General features: G+C 36.6%; 1 protein-coding gene across 1 annotated transcript in view; it reads right to left on the bottom strand.

The window, feature by feature from the left end:
• Positions 1-26120, bottom strand: part of LOC100926505 (B cell receptor associated protein 29) — a 63072-nt gene that overhangs the window by 25503 nt on the left and 11449 nt on the right. Inside the window, exons 5-6 of the mRNA XM_003771498.4 lie at positions 24262-24397; positions 20523-20631 (exon numbers count right to left, since the gene is read on the bottom strand). Of these exons, the coding sequence (XP_003771546.1) occupies positions 20523-20631; positions 24262-24397 (245 nt within the window). The remainder of the gene's footprint in view (positions 1-20522; positions 20632-24261; positions 24398-26120) is intronic.

Below are 26120 nucleotides of genomic sequence, written 5' to 3'. Positions count from 1 at the left end.
TATCCACTGCACCACCTAGCTGCTCTTCCCTCCTCTTTCCCCCCCCACCCCCAGTTTTTGAATACTGCCTGATCATTTAAAAGTGACAAAAATTATAGAGGAAAACTTACTTTTCTTCATACCTTCTAACCCAGTTGGGTTTGAGGGTAACTAGATAGGCAGGCAAATCAATGGGCATGAGGAAGTGAGATTCAGACTTGTGGTTTCATTGGTACTAGAAAAACCAAGAGGAGAAAACTCCTAGAAATGCAAGTGGGAGCCTTCTGTGCAATTTACAACCTTAGCCAAACTGGGCCAGGTACTGAGAAGTGAAGCGACTTGACCAGGGTGTCAGTGCCTGCATCTATCAGGGATGAAATGCAAACCCATGTCTCTGTGGCTCTAAGGCCAGCTGTTTGTTACACCATGATGCCATTCCAGGAAAATCAATAAGGGCACTTAAAAGAAAGTCCAATATCTCAAGATGTGCCACCTGGGAGGAAACAACATGTTGATGAAGGTAAATAAAGGGACATACACTTTAGTTCACATCTTCATGTTACATGACCCATTTGGTTCCTGGCATCTCTGGGTTTATCAACTATTTTGCTACCTGCTAGAGAAATGGTCTGAATAGAAACCAAAACTAGAAATTAAATCATCTTCTGTTGCCAATGGCTTCTGACAATTCCTAAAGTGGGGCTTAAGTCAGAGATTAAATGAAAAAAATTCATTCTGTATTAACATGTGTGCACACATGCATGCATATATATGCACGCAAAGATATATATGTATATTTACTTACATATGTGTGCAAATGTTTTTATATGTACACTCACCTACAGTATCAAAATTAATTACTTGAAATAAAATTGAAATGGAATTATTTGAAATAAAAAGTTTCAAGTTACTGAGCCATCTATGATTTAATGTTCAAAGCTTGGATTTGCATATCAAACTAGGTCACCTGACTCTTCAGAAGTCAAAAAGTGATTCACAGATACGGTTTTTAGAACAAAAATGAGGAATTAGAAAAATTATAGAAATTTGTTTTGAACATAATTCAACCAGACAAGGCAGGTCACCTGACTAGTTTGGCTTCTCCCACACTTTCTTTTAATTCTATGCTGGACATCATTTTCTCCAGAAAGCTGAGAAAAAACTTATGGGTAATAGTAAGCAGTCATCCTTCCAGCTTTCTTAGCAGGGAAAAGAAAAAGGGAACATTATAACTGGAAAAAGAAACTTAACCTCTGGCTAACCTCTCTCCAGCTTCTGGGAAGATTCTGGTCAACCTCCCTTTCTAGCAGAAAGCAGACTTAATTTTTTGAAAAACTTTATAATCTTATGATTATTCTATTTCTTCTAAATGATAGAATCTTTTCAATCTATCTTTTCACTAAATCTATAAGTAACAGACTTAAAAGACTAACTATGTTAGTCTGGCTTAGCTATTAGAGCTAGAGGTACCTTTTCAAAAAGAAGAGAACCTAATCTACAATCAAACTTAAAATAAATCAAATTAATGGATTCCTTTTATCATTAAGTACTTTATATTTTCCTCCCTCAGTGAAAAAGTATGGAAAAAAATTTTCAGCAATGGAATATTTAACAGGTCAGTCAGTTTCTCAGTCTCCTCCAATTTGAGTCTAAATGACTTTTCTAGATTTATTTTTTACCATTCCTCCATATATTCTCCATTCTAGTGACTGGAGCCTTCTCTGCTACCACTTTTTCTCTGGCTAACTCAAACTCTGACTCTGTTTGAAAACCTCCCCTCTTGCTTTGGTAATTCCTTGTGAAGCCTCAGTTCAAACCCAGCTCTTTCCAACCATCTTCCCTTCTGCTCCCTCCCCCCACCATTTATCCCTCAGGAGGAAAGAATCTTAGCCATCCCAAATTTCTCAAACTTAACCTCCTTGCTTTTATCTCCCTATTATTGCAATGATTTGTGTACACATCATAGTTGTTATATTTAGACCACAAAGGCATCTTTGAAGCTATATGTTTTACAGATTTTTATGGTCTTATAAAATCATGTATTCTATGTAATACTGGGGATATAAGAGAACAACAAAAAAAATGTCCCTACCCTCAAGAAGTTTGTATTTTACAGGTAGGGTTGGCTCCCAATAGCAGACACATAAGAAAATAAAAAGGATTGTAGAGATAAGTAAACGCAAAATAATCTATTTAAGATTACGAAGGACTGGGAAGATCTGGTTTGGTCCAGCTGTAAATCAGCAGGACAGAGAAAGATCTTAGTAACTTCAACAAAAATAAGCAAGTATGGAAAAGGAAATTTTTTTGAGGGGCTAGTGACAATAATAATGATGATGATATTTATATCAAAGTTACTACATGCTAGGCACTGTGCTAAGTAAGAGGTGGAGGAGTGCATGGAAGATGAGGAATTGAAAGTAGAGTGCAGATAAGCATGTTCTATCAGATATGAAATGAAGAAGAAAACAGCTTGAGGGGATAGTAAAGTCACATGAAAATTTTGTTGTAGTTTAAGATGGGATACTCATCTTTGCTATTTTATCACTTACCCAACAACCAAATCACTGTCAGTCAACCATCCACAGGCCCATTTGCTCATTTCCTCTCCCAGCCAGAGCTGGGCCCTCACAAAGACACAGCATTCTGCCAAGTTTTTCTTTTGTTCTTTCCATGGACATGCTTGTAGTTACAATATGTATACTGTTTTCCTGATGTCCCTTGCCCCAGTGAAGATAATTTTAAGATTTTTTTTTAAGATCTAAGATAGAGAAGTTGCTTTTGCAAGGAGGCTGAAACAAAGGAGGGAAAGAATGGGGGATGATATTGTGGGGTTCTGAGGTGAGAAGTAGGGAGAAGACAGAGTTTGGGACAGATGGGCTCTGTTTTCTCAGGGAAGTAGTAGGCGAAGCCCTCTGCTGAGAGGGAGTGGGGGAGCATAGCAGGTGCCTAAGGAATACTTTGTTGAATGAATGGCTTTTAAAAATAGGAACCCAGTTTGTTCTTGTACTGTCTTACTTGACATGGTGCTTAAGTGGGCTACTGCCTCAATTTCTACATTAAAGTTTTATTCCTGGGCCCTGGCCTACAATTCAGGGATGGCGACTGGTAAGGGAACTCCCTGGACCCATGCAGACTGGCACCACCTCTGCCACTACCAAAGAATAGCCTGGGTAAACCATGAGGTGAAGTGGTTTTCTCGGGGTCCCATGGCCTGTGCGTGGCACTTGAACGTAAGGTCATTGTGGTTCCTTGGCTGGCTCTCTATGTAGAACACTACACGGGGTGTCACAGCTGGGTCTGAGGGAAGACTAAACTGCTTACCCATTGTGTGGCCCCACACAGGCTCTCTTAAGCCTAAATGAGAAGACCAGATTAGAGGATTTCTTGCATTTGATAGTTCTAAATCCTATGACTCTACTCCTAATAACACCTGGTATTATGTCATATGATACATTATACTTGATCTGATGTTACAATTACATCCATGTCTCATCACTCCTTTTCATGTTGTTGTCTAGTTGTTCCACTTGAGCTAACTCTTTGTGACATGCTTGAGGTCATTTTATAGATGAGGAAACTGAGGTGAACAGGGTTCAGTGACTACTTGCTCAGGATGTCTGAGGCCAGATTTGAACTCAGGAAGATTTATCTTCCCAACTCCAGAAGCTGTCTCTACTTGCTACCCAACTGTTCAAGATCCTTAAGAAAAAGACTTGTCTTTTATGTTCCATAAATTTCCTGCACGTGGTGGATGATGAGTTTGATTAAAAAGCAACTAAACTTTCTTCCATCTTTTAGAACCTTGATTCTATAACTTTTTAGGGCTTCAACAATTGGGGGAGAGGGAGGGAGAGAAGGGAAAAAACATCAGGGGTATGTATCCCCAATCTCTCTCATTACTTATTTTTTTTCTTCTTCTTTTCCTTCTTTTTTATTTTATCTGTTTGTTTGTTTGTTTGTAGAGAGTACTACACCAGAATAAAACAAGCATTTACACAATGCAGCACAATAAACAGAAATGATTGTACATAAAACTTGAAACCTACTATGTACAACTCTCTATTCCCTCCAAATATACAACATAGTGTAATTTCTTTTTTCCCCCTTTTTTTCTTCTCTCTAATCCAGAAATAGTTATCATTAGACATAGAATCCTAGGTTCTAAGAATTGGAAGGAACCACTGAAACCAACTAGTTTAACTTTTTATGAATAAGAATCCCTTCTATGACATTAATAACAATTGCCAAATTTCCCTTCAAATCCCTCCCAATACACATGTCCACACACAATGTAATCTCATTACTTATTTAATTGGAATATTCTATTGATTTCCTTGTTGGTCTTCTCTCTTCAATTTTTCCTCTCTACAGCAGCTAAAGTAATCTTCCGAAGGCACAGGCCTTACTATGTCACTTCTCTGCTTTAAAAAAAAATTCTTTAGCTGCTTCACATTATTTCCATATTTTAAAAAAAATTTCTTTTGTGTGTCATTTAAAGCCCTCCACAGTCTGGCTCAAAACTAATTTTTAGGCACATGTAGTGCCAAGCACATGAGACTGCTAGCTATTTCTTGAGCTTGATATTCCATCTCTTACCTGTGCTGGAATGTATTCTTTTCTCAAGTCTACTTCTTCCAACTTTACTCTGCACCCCAAGCTTAGCTCAGGTGCCATCTCCTGTATGAAACATTCTCTAATTCCCCAGATTGTTAGTAATCTTTTGCTCATTTCAAATGACCTTCTTGTGTGGTGTTGGGCAAGTCACTTAATCTGTTTTCCAATGGAGAGAAGGAAATGGAAAACTACTCCAATTATCTCTGCCAATAAAGATGGGACTGAAAGCAAGTGAACAGCAGCAACAACAAAATAGATTTACTTATCAGTTACTCCTCAGTGGAACGTGGAGTCCTACGGTCAGAGACTGTATTTTTTGTTTTTGTATATCTAATACCTAGCACTTGTCTTTCAAAAAGCAGAACTTTGAATTTAACAACTGTCACATTATAAAAAAAAAACAAAAAACTCAGGTGATTAAACCAACAACCTTTTGAAACAAGCAGGTAAGGGTATATTGTGTCATTCCCATTTTACAGAAGAGGAAATTGAGTTTCTGGGAGGTTAAGTGACATGCTCAAAATCAAAATCACTATTCACTGGCAGAGCTGGATGTAATATACATATCTAGGATTTCTAATTTTTAATCATTCTGATTGATTTTATCTAGGCAAAAGACAGGATAAAAATAAAAGGATCCATTTCTTTTCTCTAATTATTTCTCCTTTCTTGGAGCTAACTTTTAAATTGCATAATAAATGACTGAATAGATTTTCTTCTGGTGAGTTTTTTTTTTAATTAAATTAGGATTTAATAAGCAATCATGCTGTAATACTATTGAGAAATAGTTGTGTTTACTGGCATATAGAAATATCTGCCCAAGGGAATGATGCCTCATTCCCTATAACACACCTGGACCGATGTGTTAACAAATAAAACATGCATGGTCCTGTCCAAATGATTACAAGAAGGCATGAAATATTTTCCCAGTGTGAAAAAAAGCATGGTTCAGTGCAAATTACTAACTATTTGGTAAATTTGAGGATTAAAAAAAAAAAAAGGAAAATATATCAAATGATATTAACCATCTAAAAATGAAAATTGCTATAAGGTTCAGAAAAAAAGATTTTTGAATGTTTGCAAAAACATTGAATTATACCATTTGGAACTGTAGGGGGACCTCAGAAATCTTTTATCCTAATTCCCTCATCTTGCAGATGAGGAAGAGGCACAAAGAGGTCAAATAACCTTTTGCCCAGTCTGCAGTGTTACTTATACCAATCAGTCAAAAAAACATACTTAAAAAAAATTTAGATGGTGTATACCTTCCAGGAAAGTGAAGAATAGAGACCGTTACCCAGGTATCAAAAGCAAAAATATCTTCTTACCTGAGTTATCTGGATATTTTTAGGCAACATGTTACCTGTGTTAGAATTATCCAGAATAGAATTAATTTTCATTTATTCTGTAGTCAGAGGCAGCTTTCAACTAGCGTGTTTAAAAACAAAACAAAACCTACTGTAATACTGGATTCTGAAGGTATACAATTGAGTGAGAAAAGGAAGGAGGATGCCATTCACTTTTGCTCCATTCACTCCCTAATATACAAAATTATATTTATTGGATTTATATTTAAAATCCAAAAACATCAAAAGCAGCAAAGACAGAAGCAATATTGTCGCTGGATTATTCTACAAACCACCTGGACAGCAAGAAAGAAACCAGGGAAAGAGATCACAATCCTGTCATAAAGACATTATATAATAGTGAGGAGGACTGGAATTATTTGGGCATTTAGTCTTTCCTTGTCCCAAATAGAAAAGCTGATTATTTCCTGACTTGACAACCAACATTTCATCTTTCAAAGGGTTGAAGAAGAGTCAAAAGTAAGTTTCATTTTGGATGTGATCATCACTATCAAAGAGAACTTGGTTGTTGGAATAGAAACTATGAGGGAGAAATGACAGCCTCATCTTTGAATAGGTGTGGGTGAGTGTATGTGAGAAAGAGAAGGGCATCGAGGACTTGCCCAGGGTCACACAGCTAATAAATGTTAAAATGTCTGAGGCTGGATTTGAACTCAAGCCCTCCTGACTCCAGGGCCACTGTGCCACCCAGCTGCCCCATAGCTTTGAATTTGTGAAATGCAAGAAGAGGAAATCTGGGAGTAGATCTGACATACATCTAGCTAGAACCAAAACAGGCAAGAAGAAGTTGATGCCCCAGATTAGTATGAAAATAAGACAACATCTGACTGCCTTTCCTGAGTTCAGGTTGCTGGCCCAGAAGAGTCACCCCAATGTGCCACTGTCAGTGATCCTTTAAAGAGGGTGAAGAACTGGAGAGGTACTTACCAAAGAACTAGGAAATGGCAACATTGTGATTTTCAAAAAAGGGAAGAGAACAGAGCCTTCAGATTGTGAGTTAGTGAGCTTCGCAAATTCCTGGTAATGCACAATTGAAAGAATGGCTAGTAAACATCAAAAAAGGAAAGGAAGTGATTACAAGCATTGGTGTCAAGCTAAGGGAAGCTTTTTGCCTTTCTAGTTAGGTTGATCAGACCAGTAGAACAAGGGAATAAAGTTGGTAGCATGAGTCCAAATTTTAGCAAAACATGTTCCAGAATCTCTTGTGCTACTTTTGTGTGCAATATGGAGAGGTGTAGACCAGGTAATAGTGTAATTTGGTAGAATTCCAAACAGCTGAATGGTCAGGTCATTAATGACTGAAGCAGCCAGGTGACAGGGGAAAGCAGGCCGGACCTGGAGTCAGGAAGACTCTTCTCCCTGAATTCAAATCTGTCTTCAGACATGTCACTTAACCCTGTTTGCCTCAGTATCTTCATCTGTAAAATAATTTAGAGAAGGAAATGGAAAACCACTCCTTTCCCAAGAAAAATCCCAAAATGGGCTCATGAAGAGCTGGACAGGGCTGCACAAAATTAAAGTTTTGATGTCAACTTGGAAGGTCTCTTGCCAAAAACTGGTGCATAGCCTTATACTGCTTATCATTTTTTTATCCATCAACAAATATTCATTAAGTACCTACTCACAATCCATTAAATTGTGAGTTTCCTGAAGGCAAAAACTGTCCTTTGTCTCTTTTTGAGTAGGCATTTAATAAATGCTTACTGATTGATTTGACTTACTATATGCTTGGCGCTGAGCTAGGTGCTGGGGATAGAGGGAGCAAAATGAAACAAGGAATTTATATTCTATTGGTGATTTGAATGAAAGCACTGAGAAATTTGTCTACAAAATATGCAAATAATAGAAATTTAGGAGGAATAGCTCATATACTGGATGATAAAGTAAGAAAATAAAAAAAACAAAAAACAAAAAAGTGCCCCAAACTTTGAACTCATTGGAAAGTAATGGGTCAAATCTAATATGATGATATTTAATAGGGATAAACTCAAAATCTTATGCTTGGATTAAAAAAATTCAATTCCATATTGGAGTTGGCGAAGGTATGGCTATACAGACTTTGACTGACTCAATGAGTCAGTGTGCTGATATGGCAGCCAATGACATCAGTGTTGTGTGAAAAGAGGCAAAGGGTGCAAGACCATTTTTCAGAGAGGGAACTGATTACCCTTCATTAGATGCTCTCCAGGTTAAGAAGAAAGTGAAAGGCCTGAAGTTCATATCATACCATAACACACATCAGCTGAAATAACTAAGGAAATTTTACCTGCACAAAACTTAAAGATCTGAAGAATTATGTGAAATGAGGATTTAGATTTCTGTATGACCCAACAGGTCAAGAGGTTGAAAAGAGGCAAATCTAGGCTTGATATAAAGAAAACTTCTTAACAATTATTGTTATTCAATACATTGGACAGAATCACAGAGCTTTCATGTAGCTGAGGATGCTAAAGTATCATCACACATCATCTACTGTCAATATTTTCTTCTTTAAAGCCTTGTCTCTTCCACAACCATGCTTCCCAAAGACAGGATGCTATGAATCATGTCATTATTTTCATTCATTGAGTCCCTGGGTAGGTAAAAAGGCCAGTACAAATAGTATGTGCAAGAGATGGACAAAGAGGAATGCAACAGGAAAGTAGGTTTCCAGCAAACACTTCTTTCTAGTTAAGACAAAAGCCACCTGGTCCAGGAATGAGATGGAGATCAATAGTGACACATGCATTTTTTAAATAGTTAAAAATCTGACTCAAACAATAGCCTAAAATACTTGTAAGTCAATAGACCAGTTCAGATCAGCAGTGCTCACTCTCTACTTTCACTGGATCAGCTGAGCTATTCTTTTCCAGGAGAATGCCATGGAATCAGCACCTTGTAGATATGGAAAACACCCAGGGTCACAAGAAAGCCATTCTCATTAGGACTGCACATGTACATAAAGAAGTAATGAAGCAGAACCACAATAGAACCAAACACAATGGAGGTGTTGTGAAACAGGGAGACTCGTAGGATAATATATGGCGCTAGAAGTTGTTCATTCAATTGCAGGTACTCACGAATGCTAGACAGGAGATTCTCTACAAGAGGATCAAACTTTTATATAGTTTTAAAAACTTCTGGGGACAGAGACACTTAGCCTGCAAAGAAGTCCGTCCTGCTAGGGGATTGCTTAAACTATTGAGAGCTTTTTACCTAGGATGAAATGAATTTTGCCTTGTGGGGATTTGAATGTACTGAAGTAATCTCCCGTAGGGGGCTAGGACACTTTCATTTTGTGCCTTATAAATGGCAATTGCTTAATAAATTACTGTTGGAATTTAACTGAAGTGATCCTGATTCTATTCTCAGGGACCGAACTGAACGAACTTAATAATGCTCCCTCTGAATGTATAAATGAATTAAAGCATCTACCAAGCCCTGTGCTATGAGAGAAAAACAAGCCAGCCACCGCTCTCAATGCACTCACATTCTTACGGAATATAACACCCATGGACGTTTCGGCTCTAAGCGAGATGCAAGTCTCACAGAGCTTAGCTTGCAGCAGCACAGCAGATGGTAACGCTGCTTCTTTAGTGTGATTTCCAATGATAAATATCCCATAAGGTTCTTTCTTTCTTTCTTTTTTCCTCTGAGACAATTGGGGTTAAGTGACTGCCCAGGGTCACACAGGTAGGAAGTGTTAAGTGTCTGAGACCAGATTTGCGCTCAGGTCCTCTTGACTTCAGGGCTGGTGCTCTATCTGCTGCGCCACCTAGCTGCCTCTTCCCACCAGGTTCTGATGTCATTTGACAGCGATAAGGACTTTGGTTGCAAGAACAGCTGCTGTTGTAGCCCCTGGGGAGCAGTTGCCAGGGTGCATCTCCATATTCTCAGGATGATGGGTGGACGGCCACTGCCCTAGAAGCATGGCTAGTCCCAAAGCCGTTGGAGTTACGGTCCTGCACTGTCTCTGTCAAGGTGAAAGGCTTGGTTAGGGCCAAGCACTGCCTGGTACAGGGCCTCCTGGCTGATCTAGCAAAGCAAGCTGACCTGCTTTGTGTGTGACAAGGCAGGTGGTCAGCAGTGGGCAGAGATGGCTGGCCTTTTCCCACAGGAGCTGTTGAGGGCTGAATTAGGAGCAGGACTGGTGGTCAGGGAGGTGCTGTCACTGCCAGAAATGCTGGTGCCATTTGATTGAGCTCCTGAGCACAGTGGCTGTTTCCTCCCTCTTTTTTGTACCCCTAATGCTTAGCACAGTGCCAAGTACATAGAAGGCACTTAAATATTAACTATCTGCCTGCTAGTAGAAGTTGGTCAGTCATTGGTGGTGATTTCTCCCCTCAATGAAGTCTGGCCTGAAGGCAAGGTTTGGGAAATATGGCTATTTAACATAAGGGGATTATATGGGAGCCCTTCTAACAAGTGAAGAATGCTACCATGCCTCTCTGAAGTCTTCTTTCTTCTAGCTTATATATAAGCTCCTTTAAATGATTTCCACATGGTATCTTTTTCCAATCTGCTCACTCACAACTCACCCTCCATATTGTCAACAAAGTTTGCACTTTCCAGAATTGAACAGAAAATATTCTAGGACACAGAGCTATAGGATGGAGTATAAGAGGATTTCCACGTTCCTTTCTTTAAATGCTATGATTATATTTAGACCATACAATGATTTACAAAGTATCTGGAAATAGCTGATAATCTTATGCATTATGATATATCAGAGAAATCATTCTAATAAAAATGTCATTTTGAATCTACATAAAAGTCAGTCTTTTGCCCTCATCATTTTTAGAATCAAAAGTTAAGATGCAAGAACATGATTCCTTTTATCTAAAGATATCCCTAACTCTCTTTTCCCCCTTTGTTTCTATGACCATTTATTCTTCCAGGACACTCTATGTCCACTACCTATTCACCCTTGTCAGGCTTACCATATTCTAGCATGGAAGGTTGATTTTCCGAAGTTCTATAATTCTAAAAGCAGAACTGAAGACTGAGGCAAGGAATATAAGGAGTTTCCTCCTGCCATACATCTCAAGTATTCTATATATTTTATCTATAAATTGTTTCCGTTGGCCAATCAGTTGCTATTGCCTTGTTCCTTTACTTGAACTACGCATTATGGGAAAAGGGGGGTGGAGGGGTGGGGAGGATGGGAGGGGGGGGAGAGAGAAGTGGGTGGGAGAAGAATGCTGGGCCTGAAATCAGGAAGACTCGCCTTCGTGAGTTCAAATATGGCCTCAGATACTTCTGAGCTGCATTACCTAAGCAAGCCACTTAACTTTGTCCACCTCAGTTTCCTTATCTGTAAAATGAGCTGGAGAAGGAAATTGCCAAGAAAACCCCAAGTGGGGTTAGGCAGTTGGACACAATTGAAAGGAATGAACAATGCCAACAACACAGTTCCTAGAAGTTTGGGTTTCAGTCCATCCCCTTGTTGCATGACCTAATAAACTTTTTTCAGTTTGGCTTTGTTCCTGAACTACAGGAGAAATGTCAGTTTTCCCCAAGGTAAAGCCAGAATAACTAAGTGACAACACTGGGCAAGTCAGTAGGGCCCAGTTTTTTAATAGGAAATGTATGCATAGGTTTTCAAGAATCAAACTTGGTTGTCTGCTATCGTCTGCACATTCATATGCCAATCTAAGGTTTTTTTTTTTTAAACTTTTTCTGCTTCATAACTCTTCAAAACCTGTATTTATATCTGTATAGATGCAGCTTGAATTTTAGAAGTTCTTTTCCCAAATCTGGTATTTTTTTCAAACTAAAAGATAACGAATTATTAAAATAATTTTTTAAAGAATATTATTTAACATGTATACATATATTGTATTTAACATATACTTTAACATATTTAACATGTATGGGTCTACCTGCCATCTAGGGGTAGGGGTGGGGGAAGGAGGGGAAAAGTTGAAACAGAAGGTTTTACAAGGGTCAGTGATGAAAAATTACCCATGCATACGTCTTGTAAATAAAAAGCTAAAATTAAAAAAAAATCCTTAAGGAATGCTATTATTTAAAAGGCTCTTTTTAAAAAGTTGGTTGGTTTTTTTTGCTGAGGCAACTGGGGTTAAACAACTTGCTCAGGGTCACACAGCTAGGAAGTATTAAGTGTCTGAGGCCAGATTCAGGGTTGCTGCTCTATCCACTGCACCACCTAGCTGCCCCAAATTGTTGTATTTTTAAAAATGATCATAGCTACATTTTTTAAACTTTTATCTGGCAACCTATTATCTGAATGAAGAATTTTAGATTTGTCAGAAGACCACTTGTAAGCTAGGGGGTATTCTTCAGGTATGGGATTGGACCTGATAGAGAACATTTAAATTCTGTGATTCTGGGACTTGGATTTTAATTCCAGTATAATGGTCTATTCCAGGTTTGTCCACCAGCAATTCACTCAACCCATCTCACCCCTAGATTCTCCTTCAGCAAAGGAATCTCACATGACTGCTATGAGCATCAACCAAGATAATATACTACACGTAAAAATAATTTTAAAGTTGTCAAGTGATGCACATTTATAAGGTTTTAAAAGGATGCTTTTCTTTCTCTAGCCAATGAGCATAAATGTAGTCATATTAGCTACAGCATAGCCTTGTAGTGGAGTTAACTTACATATAATTATAAATACAGATTTCTGAAGCATACGGGTTTGCTTATCTTGAATCCTTACATAAATAATGCATAGGTTAACAGATCTGCTACAGGGAGCAATGTCTGTTTACTATGTCCAGCTTTTTGGAATATGAGTGGTTGCTAAAAGGGCAAAAAATGATCATTCTTTCTAGATGACTAAATAATTCCTGGATGCACGTAATTCAGGTACACTAGGAAAGCATTTTAGTGCACTTATGCTATAGTAATTTACTCCCCTAAAAGAAACCTCACTCAATATTTATAAATTGATGGAGAGTGATACACTTCTCTTCCAAGGGAAAGTTAGCAAATAAGATATGTTTGCTACTTGTTTTCACAATCCCAATTTTACATTTCAGTGCCAAGAAGTATCAACTAATCTGAATGATAATAATGGGATTTCTAAGAACTGGAAGAGACTTTAAAGATCATCGAATAACCTCTTATACATCTTTATTTTATAGATAAGAAAATAAGCAGCAGAATTGGGATTTGAACCAGGTCTTCAAATTTGATGAACTTTCCCCTAGGTCATGTTATTGTTGTTCAACAATGTAGGTCAATTGTTGTTGTTCAGTCCTTTCAGTTGCACCTGACTCTTTTTAGATATTAAGGTGGATTTGCCATTTCCTTTTCCAGCTCATTTTACAGACAAGTAAACAGAGGTAAACAAGATTAAGTGATTTGCCCAAGGTCATACAGATAGTAAGTATCTGAGGCCAGATGTGAATTCAACTAATGCCCCACCTTCTACAAAAATCTTTTCTTGATCTTCTGAATTCTAAAACCTTGAAGTTATAATTATTAAAAAAAAAATGATAAATAAAAAAAATAACATAAAGATAGATGTGGAGTATATGAGGTATCCATCCATTAATTCCTTTCTTATGCTGTATGAATAACTTCCCACTCATGTATTTATTTGCTAATATACTTTTTACTGATTTTTTGTCAACATTTTTTGTAATATGTTTGCTCATAAAGATCATGCAATTCTCAATTAAAAAAAAAATTCTAGAACCTTGAAAGCAGGGACCATTTGTTACGCTAATGCTTATTAGAGTTGCTGGCAAAAAGTAGGTACTTAATAAATATTTACTGTCTACAGCTTGCACATTTGTTTTCTTTTTATTAGAATGCTCCAAATGAATCAAATTCTATACTTTAAGCAAGCAAAGGTGGAAAAACAAATTTGCAACATTCTGGGGAAGAAGGGAATATCCAAATAAAATTTTATATCTATTTATCTCTAGGTAAACAAATTCATGTGTATATACTTATATATGTATGTCATTTTGTCTAAAATTCTCTTGAATTTTAGAAACTGTATTCTCTAGTACTGCTGATCTTAAAAGCACTAACCAATCAATTGGTCTTTACTCAGCACTTAAATACAAGTGTCCTTCATAGCTCTGTCTTAAGTCCCCTTCTCTAAGGACTCTACCTTGGTTACCTTATTAGTTTCCATTGATTTAACCATCATCTCATTACAGATGCAAAGATTTCTATAGAGAGCTTGCCTTTCTCTCCTAAGCTTTAGTCCCAAATGATTTAAACATATTTTCTCACTAAACCCTGCCTTTTCAAATTTCCACATTTCTGAAGAAGGCTCAAATACCTCTTGAATCTCCCTAGTTTATAAACTGGGCATTAACTTCAATTTCCCATTCTCCCTTATTCCACATTTTTAATCAGTTGCTAATCTTGCTCTTTTTAATTCCATAACATCTCAATATGACCCATTCTATTTACAAGTCTACCTACCACCTTAGTTCAAGTCCTTATTACTTCTCAGTTAAATCCAGTCATTTAATTGCAACACTATCCTAACTTGTGTTTTCCCCTCAATTCTGTCCTCATTCCAGTCCATCCTACATATTGTCGCCAAAGTAATTTTCCTTATGATTGGTTCTTACCATGTGACTCATGTACTTAAAATAACTTTAGTGGCTTCTTCTTGTCTTAACGATCAAATATGAATATTTTTTTTTTTTTAGTTTTTAAATTCTTTCAAAACTTAGCTCCAACTATTTTCCCTCTCCCCCTCTCTACTGTCCAGCCAAACTGGCTTTCTTTGCTCTTCACACAAAACACTCTATTTCCCATCAGCATGCTTTTGCACTGGCTGTATTTCCCCATCTGGGATATTCTCCTTCCCTATTTCTTTTTCCCACTCTTACTTTAAGACATAGCTCTAGCACTATCTACTCCATGATACATTTTCCTGATCCATCTGTTAGTACCCATTCTCTCTAACCACGCTGTATTTTAAACACTTTGCATAATTGTTTATTAACTTTACATTTACACTAGGGTAGTTAGGTAGCTGGACAGAATGCAAGGCCAGGAGTCAGGAAGACTCATCTTCTTAAATTCAAATCTAGCCTCGGATACCTATTATCAATATGATCCTGGATAAACTACTTAACCCTGTTAGCCTCAATAAAATGAGCTGGAGAAGAAAATGGCAAAGCACTCCAGTATCTCTGCCAAGAAATCCCCAAATAGAGTCATGGAGAGTCAGATATGTCTGTAAACAACAAAAATTCATGTTACTTTTCTATATACTTGCTGTCTTTCCCCTTTACAACATAAGCTTGTTTTGAGTATAAATTGTTTCATTCTTTATATCTGGATCTCCAGTTCCTAGCATCATGCCTAGTACTTAGTCAGTGCTTAATAAATGCTTGTTGGACTGATGTGTCAGGCATTGCTGACATGGGGAATACACTATGAAAGGAAAACTGGTTAGATCACAAAATACGGGAGGGGGAGTAATGTACAAGGAGATCAAAAGTAGGCTGGATCAGGTGATGAAAAACTTTAAAAGTTAATAAAGGTGTTTATATTTAATACTATAGGCAATAGGAGCCAATGGAGGTTTTAAAGTTTTGGTTTTTTTTTTAAGTAGGGGAGTGAGAAAGTAAGAGCTCCACTTGGGAAAAATCTAGTTATCTGGGAGGCTGGAGGAAGGGAAGAGAAAAGATCTCTATCAAGAGACTGTCAGAATAATCTAGAAAAGAAGCATTAAGGGCCTGAACTAAGGGGGTGACTGCTGAAATAGACATAGGTTTCAACTAAGAGACTTGTTATGGAAGTAGAAATAGCAAGATTTGACTATGAACTATCAGATAACAAGAATGAGAGAGATGACTTAAGAGTCAATGTAAAGATTTTGAGCTTCATGAACACTAGTTGCTATAATCCAATGGGACAAGGAAAAAGAGATACCTTTAAGTTACAGGAAAATCTAATTTTACAAGGTCAGTAACAATCTTATCAAAAATAGTGGAGCAGCTAGGTGGTCTAGTAGATAGAGCATCAGCTCTGAATTCAGAAATTCAGAAGGACCTGAGTTCAAATCCCATCTCAGACACTTAACACTTACAAGCTGTGTGACCCTGGGTAAATCACTTAACCCCAACTGCCTAAGCAAAAAAAAAAAAAAAAAAAAAAAAAAAAAAAAAAAAAAAAAAAAAGAGAGAGAGAGAGAGAGAACAAAAATAGTAATTTTAGGTGGAGAGTGTTCATAAAATATTCCTTATCCTGACTAATCCAAATTGAACATCCTTCAATAAGTAAAATCTGCTTTTTATCTCATTGATGATTCACTCAAAAAGTTGCTCTCACATACAGTCTAAACCTCAAACACCATAATTGATACAAAAAGGTTATCCAGTTATAAACACAACGCCTTCTTCATCAAATTGCCCTTACTTTTTGTTGTTGTTGTTGAGGCAATTGGGGTTAAGTGACTTGTCCAGCACAACCCAGTCACACAACTAGGAAGTGTTAAGTGTCTGAGACCAAATTTGAACTCAGGTCCTCCTGAATTTAGGGCTGGTGCTCCATCCATTGTGCCACCTAGTTTCTCTTGTCCTTTCTTTCTAACAGCTTATTTGTAGTGAGAGAGGAGGAGATATCCCTAAACAATACTTAAATTCAAAACTTGAATTTATGTGGAGTTGATACTTATAGGAACTCAGATCTGGAATTTAATTTCTGAAAGGGAAAGAAAGAAGGATAAAATTGTTCAAAGCAGTGAATGAAGAAAAAAAAGAGAAGTGGTATGCTTTCTCATACAGTTAACTTGCTGGTACTTTTTTTTATTTATTTTTAAACACACCCACCCACCCACCCTCTTGAAGACTTCGAAAGCAGAAAAGAAGAGTCAGAAGCTCTTTTTTAAAAAATCATTAAAAAGGAGCCCTAGAAATAATTATGTCTCCTTTTCCCAGCACAGTAATAATTTATGCTGGGTGAGAAGAAAACTGAATTTTGATTTTATTGAGCTTGAATTTCTTGTGGGGAAAGATATGTAATTTGTCTAGGGAGTAGAACTAAGTAGAGACTTGGATAGGGGTACACCTGTGATTTTAGTGATATTTCTAGGAAACTCCTATAAAATGACCCAAGGTCAGTATTTTCTTTGTAATTTATAATCATGGAGCAGGTGTTCTTATCTTGGGGACCAATTTAGTGGTTGCTAATTTCACAGGCCGAGAGTCATATGGGCTATAAAACTGAGTTCTGGGACTGGCCTTGGACTTATGAATGAAAAAAACCTTTTTTTGATATAACTGCATTTCTATATATTTGTTAATCCTTTTAATTTTAAATGTTGAAAAATATTATTCTGAAGAGGGGTCCACAAGGTAAGTCAGACAAGCAAAGGGATCCATGATAGAAAAATATGGATAAGAACCCTTGCTGTTGAATGTCTTATGGCACTGGGAAGTTAAGTAACTTAGATGGTGTCACAAAGGTGCTGTCAAAGGCAGGAATCCAATATAATTCTTATTGTCAGACTGCCTCACTAACCTTTAAGCTATGCTGCTTCTCAACGGGTCACTTAGGTCAAAAAGAAGTCTTTTGCTTCTTAAGTCTTCTCATCCTGCTCTTTTCTCTTGGCATTATAAGGGTTATCAAAAGGCAATACTCTACATTTTATGACTCCTGGATACTACTACAACCTGTTAAACATTCCTAAGATTTGTGTGTTATTTTGTTTCAGAGCATGTCAGATCTTGAAAGCACTTCTAAGTATTTTCTTCTCCCCTCATTTTGAAAGCTGATATATTTTTGACTGGTGAAAAGGAGAACAGGTCTGCATTGAAGCTTCTAGAGAAGAAATAATTAAGTCACATTCCTTAGGAGGGAGACTACTAGGGCTGAACAGTACTTACACTGCCTGTCAAGACTGAGGCATCAGATAATTTTGCTGAAGGTTCTATCTGAAGTAGGTTGGACAATGACTGGAATATAAAGACAATGGGTATCATAAAACACCTTTTGAAAAAGAGAAACAAGTGAGAAGGAGCACAGCATAATAGATAGAAAATAAGCCTTGAATCAACTAGTCCTGAATTTCTATCTTTGACACATAATGGCTGTGTGTCCCAGGGCAAGTTCTTTACCTCTCAGCGTACCAGGTAACTCCTTAAGATTATAAATCACAAATCGTGTTGATCTACATTGGTAGGATGCTAGCAGATTAAGAACAGCCTTACAGGTCTGGTGAAGGAGTTTGTATTTCATCCTTTTAGTGAAAGAAGTCCCTGATGATTTCTGAGTACAGTAGTAAAACAGTCAGACCTGGCAGAGATTTCTTTGCTCAATGGTACTCCTAGTATCAATATCCAGCAAGGAGGATACTTGCCAAAGGTGGCTGGGATCATGGAAGATCTTATATAAAGAAATATTAAGTGCCACAAGCAAGTCCAAAAATAACCCGTGAAATTGCTTTATAACCAGTAAAAACTAGATCTCTCTGCCAAAAGGTGAGAGAGAGAGAGTAGCCAAGGACAATACCAGTTTAGAGTACAAACTCATTTGCAAAACATTATGGGAGAGTACAAGTAGTACTATCTCACAACAGTAAACAAGAAATGGAAAGGACAACACAATTGCAGAAAACTCAGCTTAGAACTCCAATAAACCAGATCATTCCAATAACCTCTTAAGGTACAATAGAAAGATGTGAAATAGAAACGTCTGATAGCATTTCTACTGCAATGATTTCTCACCATTCATGACAAATTAACTATCACATCTGGCCTCCAATACAGCTCAATATCCTCCGAGGAAGTGGCCATAATAATGAAGAGAATGAAAATGTAAAAAGAGTGTGTGGAATTGATGAAATAAAGTCAGGAAGAAATCCATTCTGAAGGCAGCATAATTTTCAATTATGCAAAGGACAATTTTTAAGATGTCTCAAGGGGAAAAGTTTTAAGTGAATGATAAAGATCATGAATGACATTACTACCTTAAAAAGATAACTTAGAAGATATTTCTTATACATATGTTCACTTGAACATTCCATTAATTGATACTAGGATCACCAGTGAGCAAGTTCATAAGAAATTATGATCTGTGTAAGTGACATAGGATAATTGATTTCAACCAGGGCATGTATGAATGAAGAAAAAAAAAGGTGAAATTATATAGCAAAAATGAAGGATAACATGTAGACAGCTTGACTATTTAGCAGCTATCATTCAGACAGTGTTTTAAAGTTTGCAAAGCACTTTATATGTGTTACCTTATTTGGTCCTTACAACCACCCTGCTGCTGCTATTATCTACATTTTAAAATGAGGAAATGGGTTAAATGATATACCACACAGGTAAAAATGTTTGGAGCTGGATTTGAACTTAAGTCTTGTAGACACTAAGTCCAGGGCTCTATCGCTCCAATTCTATTAAAATATTAAAGGAGACCTAAAGAAGGTTTCCAGCACTTTAGGTAGATTCTCCAAGAAAGATTTGTGAAAAGACCTGATAAAGAACTGCCAAAAGAACTGCATAGTGGATCACAAGCCACATTGGTTAGGTGTGCTTTCAGATCTAGACACATATGAATGAAGATAACTATATACCCATTATGAGTAAACAGTGCTGAATTTTTAGCAAGTTACAGTACTGACAATTCTTACAATGAAAGATTTAATTTATGGGGATAAAGTGAGTGGATTAATGATTTTGTTAGTGTACTTTATTTAACAATGAGGTATTAGAAGAGACTTGGACACAACTATAATTGTTCTCAAAGTCTGACTGTTTTGTGGTCAATCACAGAATCAAACACAGATACCAAGGAACATCTGTTAGATGTATCTGGGAGACCTGTCACATGAACATTCTATCACAAATATCCTCAGCCCTGTCCTCGGGGGTCAATCTATTTCTACAGCTGTAGTACTACTGTAAACAGAAGCATGCCCTCAGTTCTTGACTAATCAGCAGGGGGAAAAAATCCCACCACCCAAATCCCCTAATTACTATCAGAACAGCATAGGATGTAACAATTTCATATGAGATGATGAGGTAGTGACAGTCACCTTCAAGAACCACTGAGGCTATTTGTTTAGAATAAAGCCTAAGATAGACACCCGAATCTTTCCCCACACACTAGGTATCACCCAGGGAGAAATCCAGTTTCTGTCCCCATCCTCTGGTTTTAGTGGATATTTTTCTTATATTTTACAGATGGCAAGATTTTTTTCTGCTTATCACAGACTATGATCTCATATTGACAGTGGGCAATATTTTTCTTGGGATGAAACTTTTTTCCTTGGGAGTATATCTCAAAAATAGTAAAATAATTGAATGGGAAAATATGATTCTTTTTACATGAATCTATTTACAAACAAATTTTCTGGAACATGGTTCTTCTGCAAAGTCACATGACCTGTTTATACAACATAAATCTGTAAAAAACCTAAAATGTTTTTGTAAAACAAGATTATGTTTCTTTTGGATGAAGCAATGTTTTACCTTTATATTTTTAATAAGTATCTACAAATAGGACATGATGTACTAGTTAGGTGGACATTTCTAGTTTAGTTTTGTTTTAGGGAAAACAATGAAGTATAACACTAAAAAGTCAAGTTGTTCTTTCTAAATTCAAACGTGCATAGAAAATTACCGTCTGAAGTCTTCTTTAACTCAGTTTTCAGTTTTTCCACATTTTCCATTAGTTTTTTGTTTTCTGCATCTGTCATCTGCTCATCTCCCTTGCCAGTTTTCTCTAAGGCCTATTACAAAATAATTTTGCAAGAAATGAATATTCAATGGAATTATGGTGATTCCTATCCCCCACCCCCCAGCAAAATGGACATTGAGCAGATTCATTTTAAATCATGGACTACAATGAAGCTGAAACATCTTTACCAAATTCAAATTCCAGCTTCAAAGGGAATTTGAAAGTAAAAAATCTTAATCCAAAACATTAGGTGAGTAACACTATTAAAGAGACAATTCTCTTATGTCTTGTACATAGTAATAGATATTAATCCTTAGACAGCTGAATTATCTACCTTACGTAACTAGCACTTCTAATAAAAGTATATAATCATGACTTTTAAGAACAAACAAATAGTAAGAGAAAGCACTTTATTTTTGTGGTTGGGAGGTGGATCTGCTCTGAAAGTATGAAAATGGATTATGGACTACTTCTACACATGGCATTTGGAAAATTCTGACTAAATCATAAGTAAATGTTTTAAATTATTTTTACTCAGTATGAATACCTGACAGTTCAAATTTTATTTAAAAATGAACATGAGAGTCCTTAAAATAATTTTTCTTCATTTAATCTAAAATAGGCAAAAGGAACAAGATTAAATAACTTAATTTAAAATTATTTAAATTAAATACTTAATTTTAACTTAAATTGACAAACTTACCAACAAACAATAAAATGTGACACACTCAAAGCTTACAACCTCTGTACTTGGATAAAAATCATTAGAAGTACAGTTATAAAAATCTGGCTTATTTCTTTTAACAGATATACCAATGTAATTTAAGGTTACCAAAAGATGATAAAGCAAAATCATTATTTAAGAAATGAAAAACACCAAAATGATAAAATATATCACTTACTTAAAAGACAATGCAGTCAACTTGATAATGCTATCTCACATAGAACAATATATAGCTTGATAAAGTAAATGGCCATTCATTAGGCTAAATAAATTGTGTTATATAAATGTAGTGGAATCATTACTGTGCATCAAGAAGTGCTGGGTGTGTTACATACAAAGAAATATACAAAGACCTATACAAAGTAAGCTGAGACAAAAAAAAATCAATATGACTTTAAACAACAGAATGGGGAATATTGCAGAACTGCAAAGAACAAGCATGATTTTAAAGAAGAGATATGAGAAGATACTTCTACCCCACCCTTTTGAAAAGTTAGCACACTGAATATATTTTCAGACATTTTCAACATATTTATCAGCTTTTTAGATTTTCTCTTTTTTCTTTTCTTTTAGAAATACATGTTATATGGATGGCTACCTGAGAAAGGGGAAGGGGGTAAGACAGTAAGGAAAATTTTAGAGATACAAGCAAGATTCAATACACTTAATTACAAAAAAATTTTTTTAAAGCATAGTATGATTTGGGAAGGTAGGGTAGCAGTAGCACAAATCATGCAAAATTGTACAACATAATTTCCAATAAACAGCAAGTAATGGCAAAGTTGAAAAGTTCCTTTTTTGCCCCAAGCATATCTAGCAATAAAAGGTTAAATTCACAGAGAAAAAGCAAAATTCTAGGAAACTTCTATGCAAATCTTACCAGAGAAAAGAGGGAATAAATTTATGTATTTCAATTGCAATGTAAAGGATTCTCCTATTCCAGCAGATTTTTTTCCCCCTGAGGCAATTGGGGTTAAGTGACTTGCCCAGTGTCATACAGCTAAGAAGTGTTAAGTGTCTGGGGCCAAATTTGAACTCAGATCCTCCTGACTTTGGGCTGGTACTCTACACACTGTGTCACCTAGCTGCCAGATTATTATTATTATTTTAATAAGAAGAACTGGGAAGTTTTTCCAGTTGTTATTTCCTTATCTAAACATGGGGAAATGGAGTGGCAAGGAGGGAGCACTGATTGAAATACTGGATTGTGTCAGTTTTATAAAATATAAGACCTGAGATTTTTCACTACTGTGCCTGCCTAACCTAACCTAGCTCAAGGAGAAATAAGTCCATTGTATTTTGTGTTACTTGGGTCCCCATGAATTTGATGCTCGATTCAAGTTAGCTACCCTGCAATCTAAAAGTTAACATTCATAAGCAACCAGGCAAGCTTTTACTTTTCCACTCACTTTTTCCTCCATTAGTTTTAGGATTAAAATGTAACAAAATTAAAAGCACTTGACTCTACCCCAATCTAAAAACAATTAAATAAAAAGTTGACTTTTTATTTCTATTTTTTCCTGATTCTTAGAAGTTGAGCAAAAAGAACTCTTGGAGATGTTCATGTGAATATTCACATAAACACAGATTCTATAGTGAGAAAGAACCTTAGACATTAATCTAATCTAATGCCTTTAGTTTGCAGGTGAAAGGACTTGAGGCACAGAGATAGGGTGATTTTCCCAGAAATAGAACTACTAAATGTAATAAAGAAAATGAAAAATATCTAGAATAATGTGGCTCAACATTTAATTCAAAATAAATAACATGAATTTTAATTCTTTAGCTTCAAGTAGGAAAAAATATACGTTAGGAACAATTTAGTACAACAAAGCTATTTTGCCCAATTCATGTCTCTGTTGGGAATTGATAATTTAGCTCACCAGCAGCACTAAATAGCAGTGGTAGGATGGGGTGGGCCCTGGATGATGCCCACATGCCAACAGGCAGCCATCTACAATAGCACATTACTATATTAGAAGAGAACTGGAATGTGATACTAGCCTACAAACTTCAAGTCAGCACAGACTGGGCAGATAGAATAATAAATAATAACAGGAATCAAACTATCATATTCAGTGACTGGAGAAAGAAAGGAAACTCTTAAGAGATTTTCTCAATTTTTTTAATTTTGAAGATGCTTTCGGGACATCAATAGATCTCACAACTTGACTATTAGCGGTTGCATCATTATTTGTTGATTACGAAAATTTACAATGAAGCTACTATAAATTCAGTTAACATTTTTTAATGGATTTGTATCTTGCTATTCTCAATATCTATCTACATTTAATAGTAATAAATTCACATTAAAACACATTTATCCAGGTATGTTTCTTATTTATGGGTTTTGAATATAAATTCATGCTCCCCCTAGTACAATTACCCACAGTTTTCCAGGGGCAGGTTCCTAGAGACACAGAAACACTGGTATAGTGCACAAATTTCTGTATGACTTAATCTAGTTCAAGGAGAAACAGTAAAAACAAACTAATACAAAGAGAAGGCCAAGAGTTTAAAAGAGAAAAGAACATTAAACAATTCTATTTTCAGATACTTTCAACCAATGGTTTTCTGAGTATATGGATCTATAATTTCATTGCTAAGGAACATTCCTAGTGTGGAAGCTTCAATTTCTAATGCATACCAACAACTCATCTGTAAATGAGAAGTTAAAATGACCTGCTCATGGTCACTCAAAGTATCAGAGGCAGGATTTGCACTCAGGTCTTTTTGCCTTCATAGGCCAGTTCCTTACTATGTCACACCGCCTCTCATTAATAAATTAAAAAAAAAAAAAAAGACAATTTATTCTTTCTTGCTGATATGCTCCTCTTCCCTCCCCCCCCCTCCCAAATCCCTGAACATGGCTTGAAAACATTCAGGTTTTTTTACATTGTGGATTTGCTACAAGTCATTGGGGGATGCAGGTGGTGATTAAAAAAAAAAAATAAATACCTGTTTTAGTTTTTCATTCTCTTCCATGTATTTCTTGGCAGCATCATTGTTACTATCTGCTTGAATTTTCAGCACTCCTTTGATTCCCAATTCTTTGGCCAGCTGAGTAATGAGTGTAACCAGACGTCGCAATACACTAAGAAAAACAAAGGAATTGCAGTCACATAATTGGAACCAATACTTGTGGTAGGAGTCATATGCAGATAGACATACTTTTAATCTTACTTTCGATATAAATATTCAAATATTAAGGTTTCTATTATACAGCTATAGACATTCTGAAACCAGTACAAGGAAAAAGGGTGTGAAAGAAAGGGGACCCATTATAACTCTCTGATGACTTACAATAATATCCCCACAACCCCACAAATCTATCTATCCATTAATCAGCTTTATCCCATTTTTTAAAATGGAAGAGTACACACAGTTGCAACACAGGTCTGTGATTATTACCAGCGCCCAGAAGCAGGCTAGTAGGTTACAACACTAGAGTGCTTCAGGCTAATAACCAACTAGAACTTGGTACTTATATAGCATGTGGTCATGCGTACAGTTCCCACTCCCTCTTTCAGGTTCCCTCATGTATCTCCATATTGCCCTTTCTGTTCTCCCACACCCCTAAATTCCAACTGCTCCATTCCTTCAGTTTTGTCTGTGACAAGGTGGTCCTTCCCTTCACAAAGACAATCCCATTAAATGGACTCCTGATCATCCCCATCCTGTATTCTCCAGTAGACTGTTCCTTCAATGACCCTACTTTCTTTAACTTTTAACTTTTTCCTGTACATTGGTTCCTTTCCTTCTACCTTTAAAAATGCCTAAGTCTCATCAATCCTTAAAAAACTTTCATTGGACCCTCCCATTTCTGCAAACCATTACCTCATCTTCTCTCTTTCTCAGCCAAATTCTTAGAAATAGCTATTTACACTTGATGCCTATATTTCCCTCTCCTCTCCCTCACTCAACTCGTTGCAATTTCACCACTCAAATGAAAACCACTCTTTACAAAGTCACCAATAATTTCATAATTATTAAATGAATGGTCTTTGCACATTCCTCATCCTTCTTGACCTTTCTGCTGCCTACGACTTTGCTGAGCCCCTCTCTCCTGGACAATCTCCTCTAGTTCTTCTCTCATCTGTGACTGAGCAGGGCCTTTGCAGGTATACCAATAGGTAAAAGCATGGTAGGAAAGGAGACTGAGAATAATCAGTCACATTCACAACATTATCCTTATCTCTTGGCTCTTCTTGATTCAACTTATCCAGTTCCCATTGCCAAATCTTATCTTTTCTTCCCCTGCACCATCTCTCATATCATCCATTTCTCATCACTTATAGCTTGATAGTCTTAGGCTTGGTGCCTCCCCACCTTTCCCTGGATGATTTAATAGTCCTTAATTGTTCTCTCTGCCACAAAGCTCTCCTCCAATTTCTCTCCAGAGAGCTACAAAAGTCTGTTTCGTAAGGATGCGTCTAAACATATTAGCCCCCACCAGACCCCATTCCCAGGGCTCCCTATTATCTTTAAGATAAACTCCAAACTCCTCAGTTTCATTTTTAAAGGCTTTCACAAGCAGGGGCCAACTTATTCCTGCACTCTATGATTCAGCCAAACTGATTTTCTAGCTACTTTTTCTCACCCTATTTTTCCCTTCCTCAACTCCAGACTTTGTATTAGGTGTCATCCTCAGCTGGAAAACATTCCTTTCTCATGCTTGCCTCTTAGAATCCTTTTTTTTCTTCAAGACTAAGCTAACGTACCATCTTCTACATTAAGCCTCTTTTTATTCTCCCAACTTCTAGTGATCTTCCTCTCCAAACCATCTTGCATTGTATACCTTTGCACATATATACATG

Source organism: Sarcophilus harrisii, chromosome 5, assembly GCF_902635505.1.
Source record: "Sarcophilus harrisii chromosome 5, mSarHar1.11, whole genome shotgun sequence".
NCBI classification, from domain to species: Eukaryota; Metazoa; Chordata; class Mammalia; order Dasyuromorphia; family Dasyuridae; genus Sarcophilus; species Sarcophilus harrisii.
Note: the sequence above shows the minus strand (reverse complement) of the source record. Positions and strands in the feature narration are given on the sequence as shown.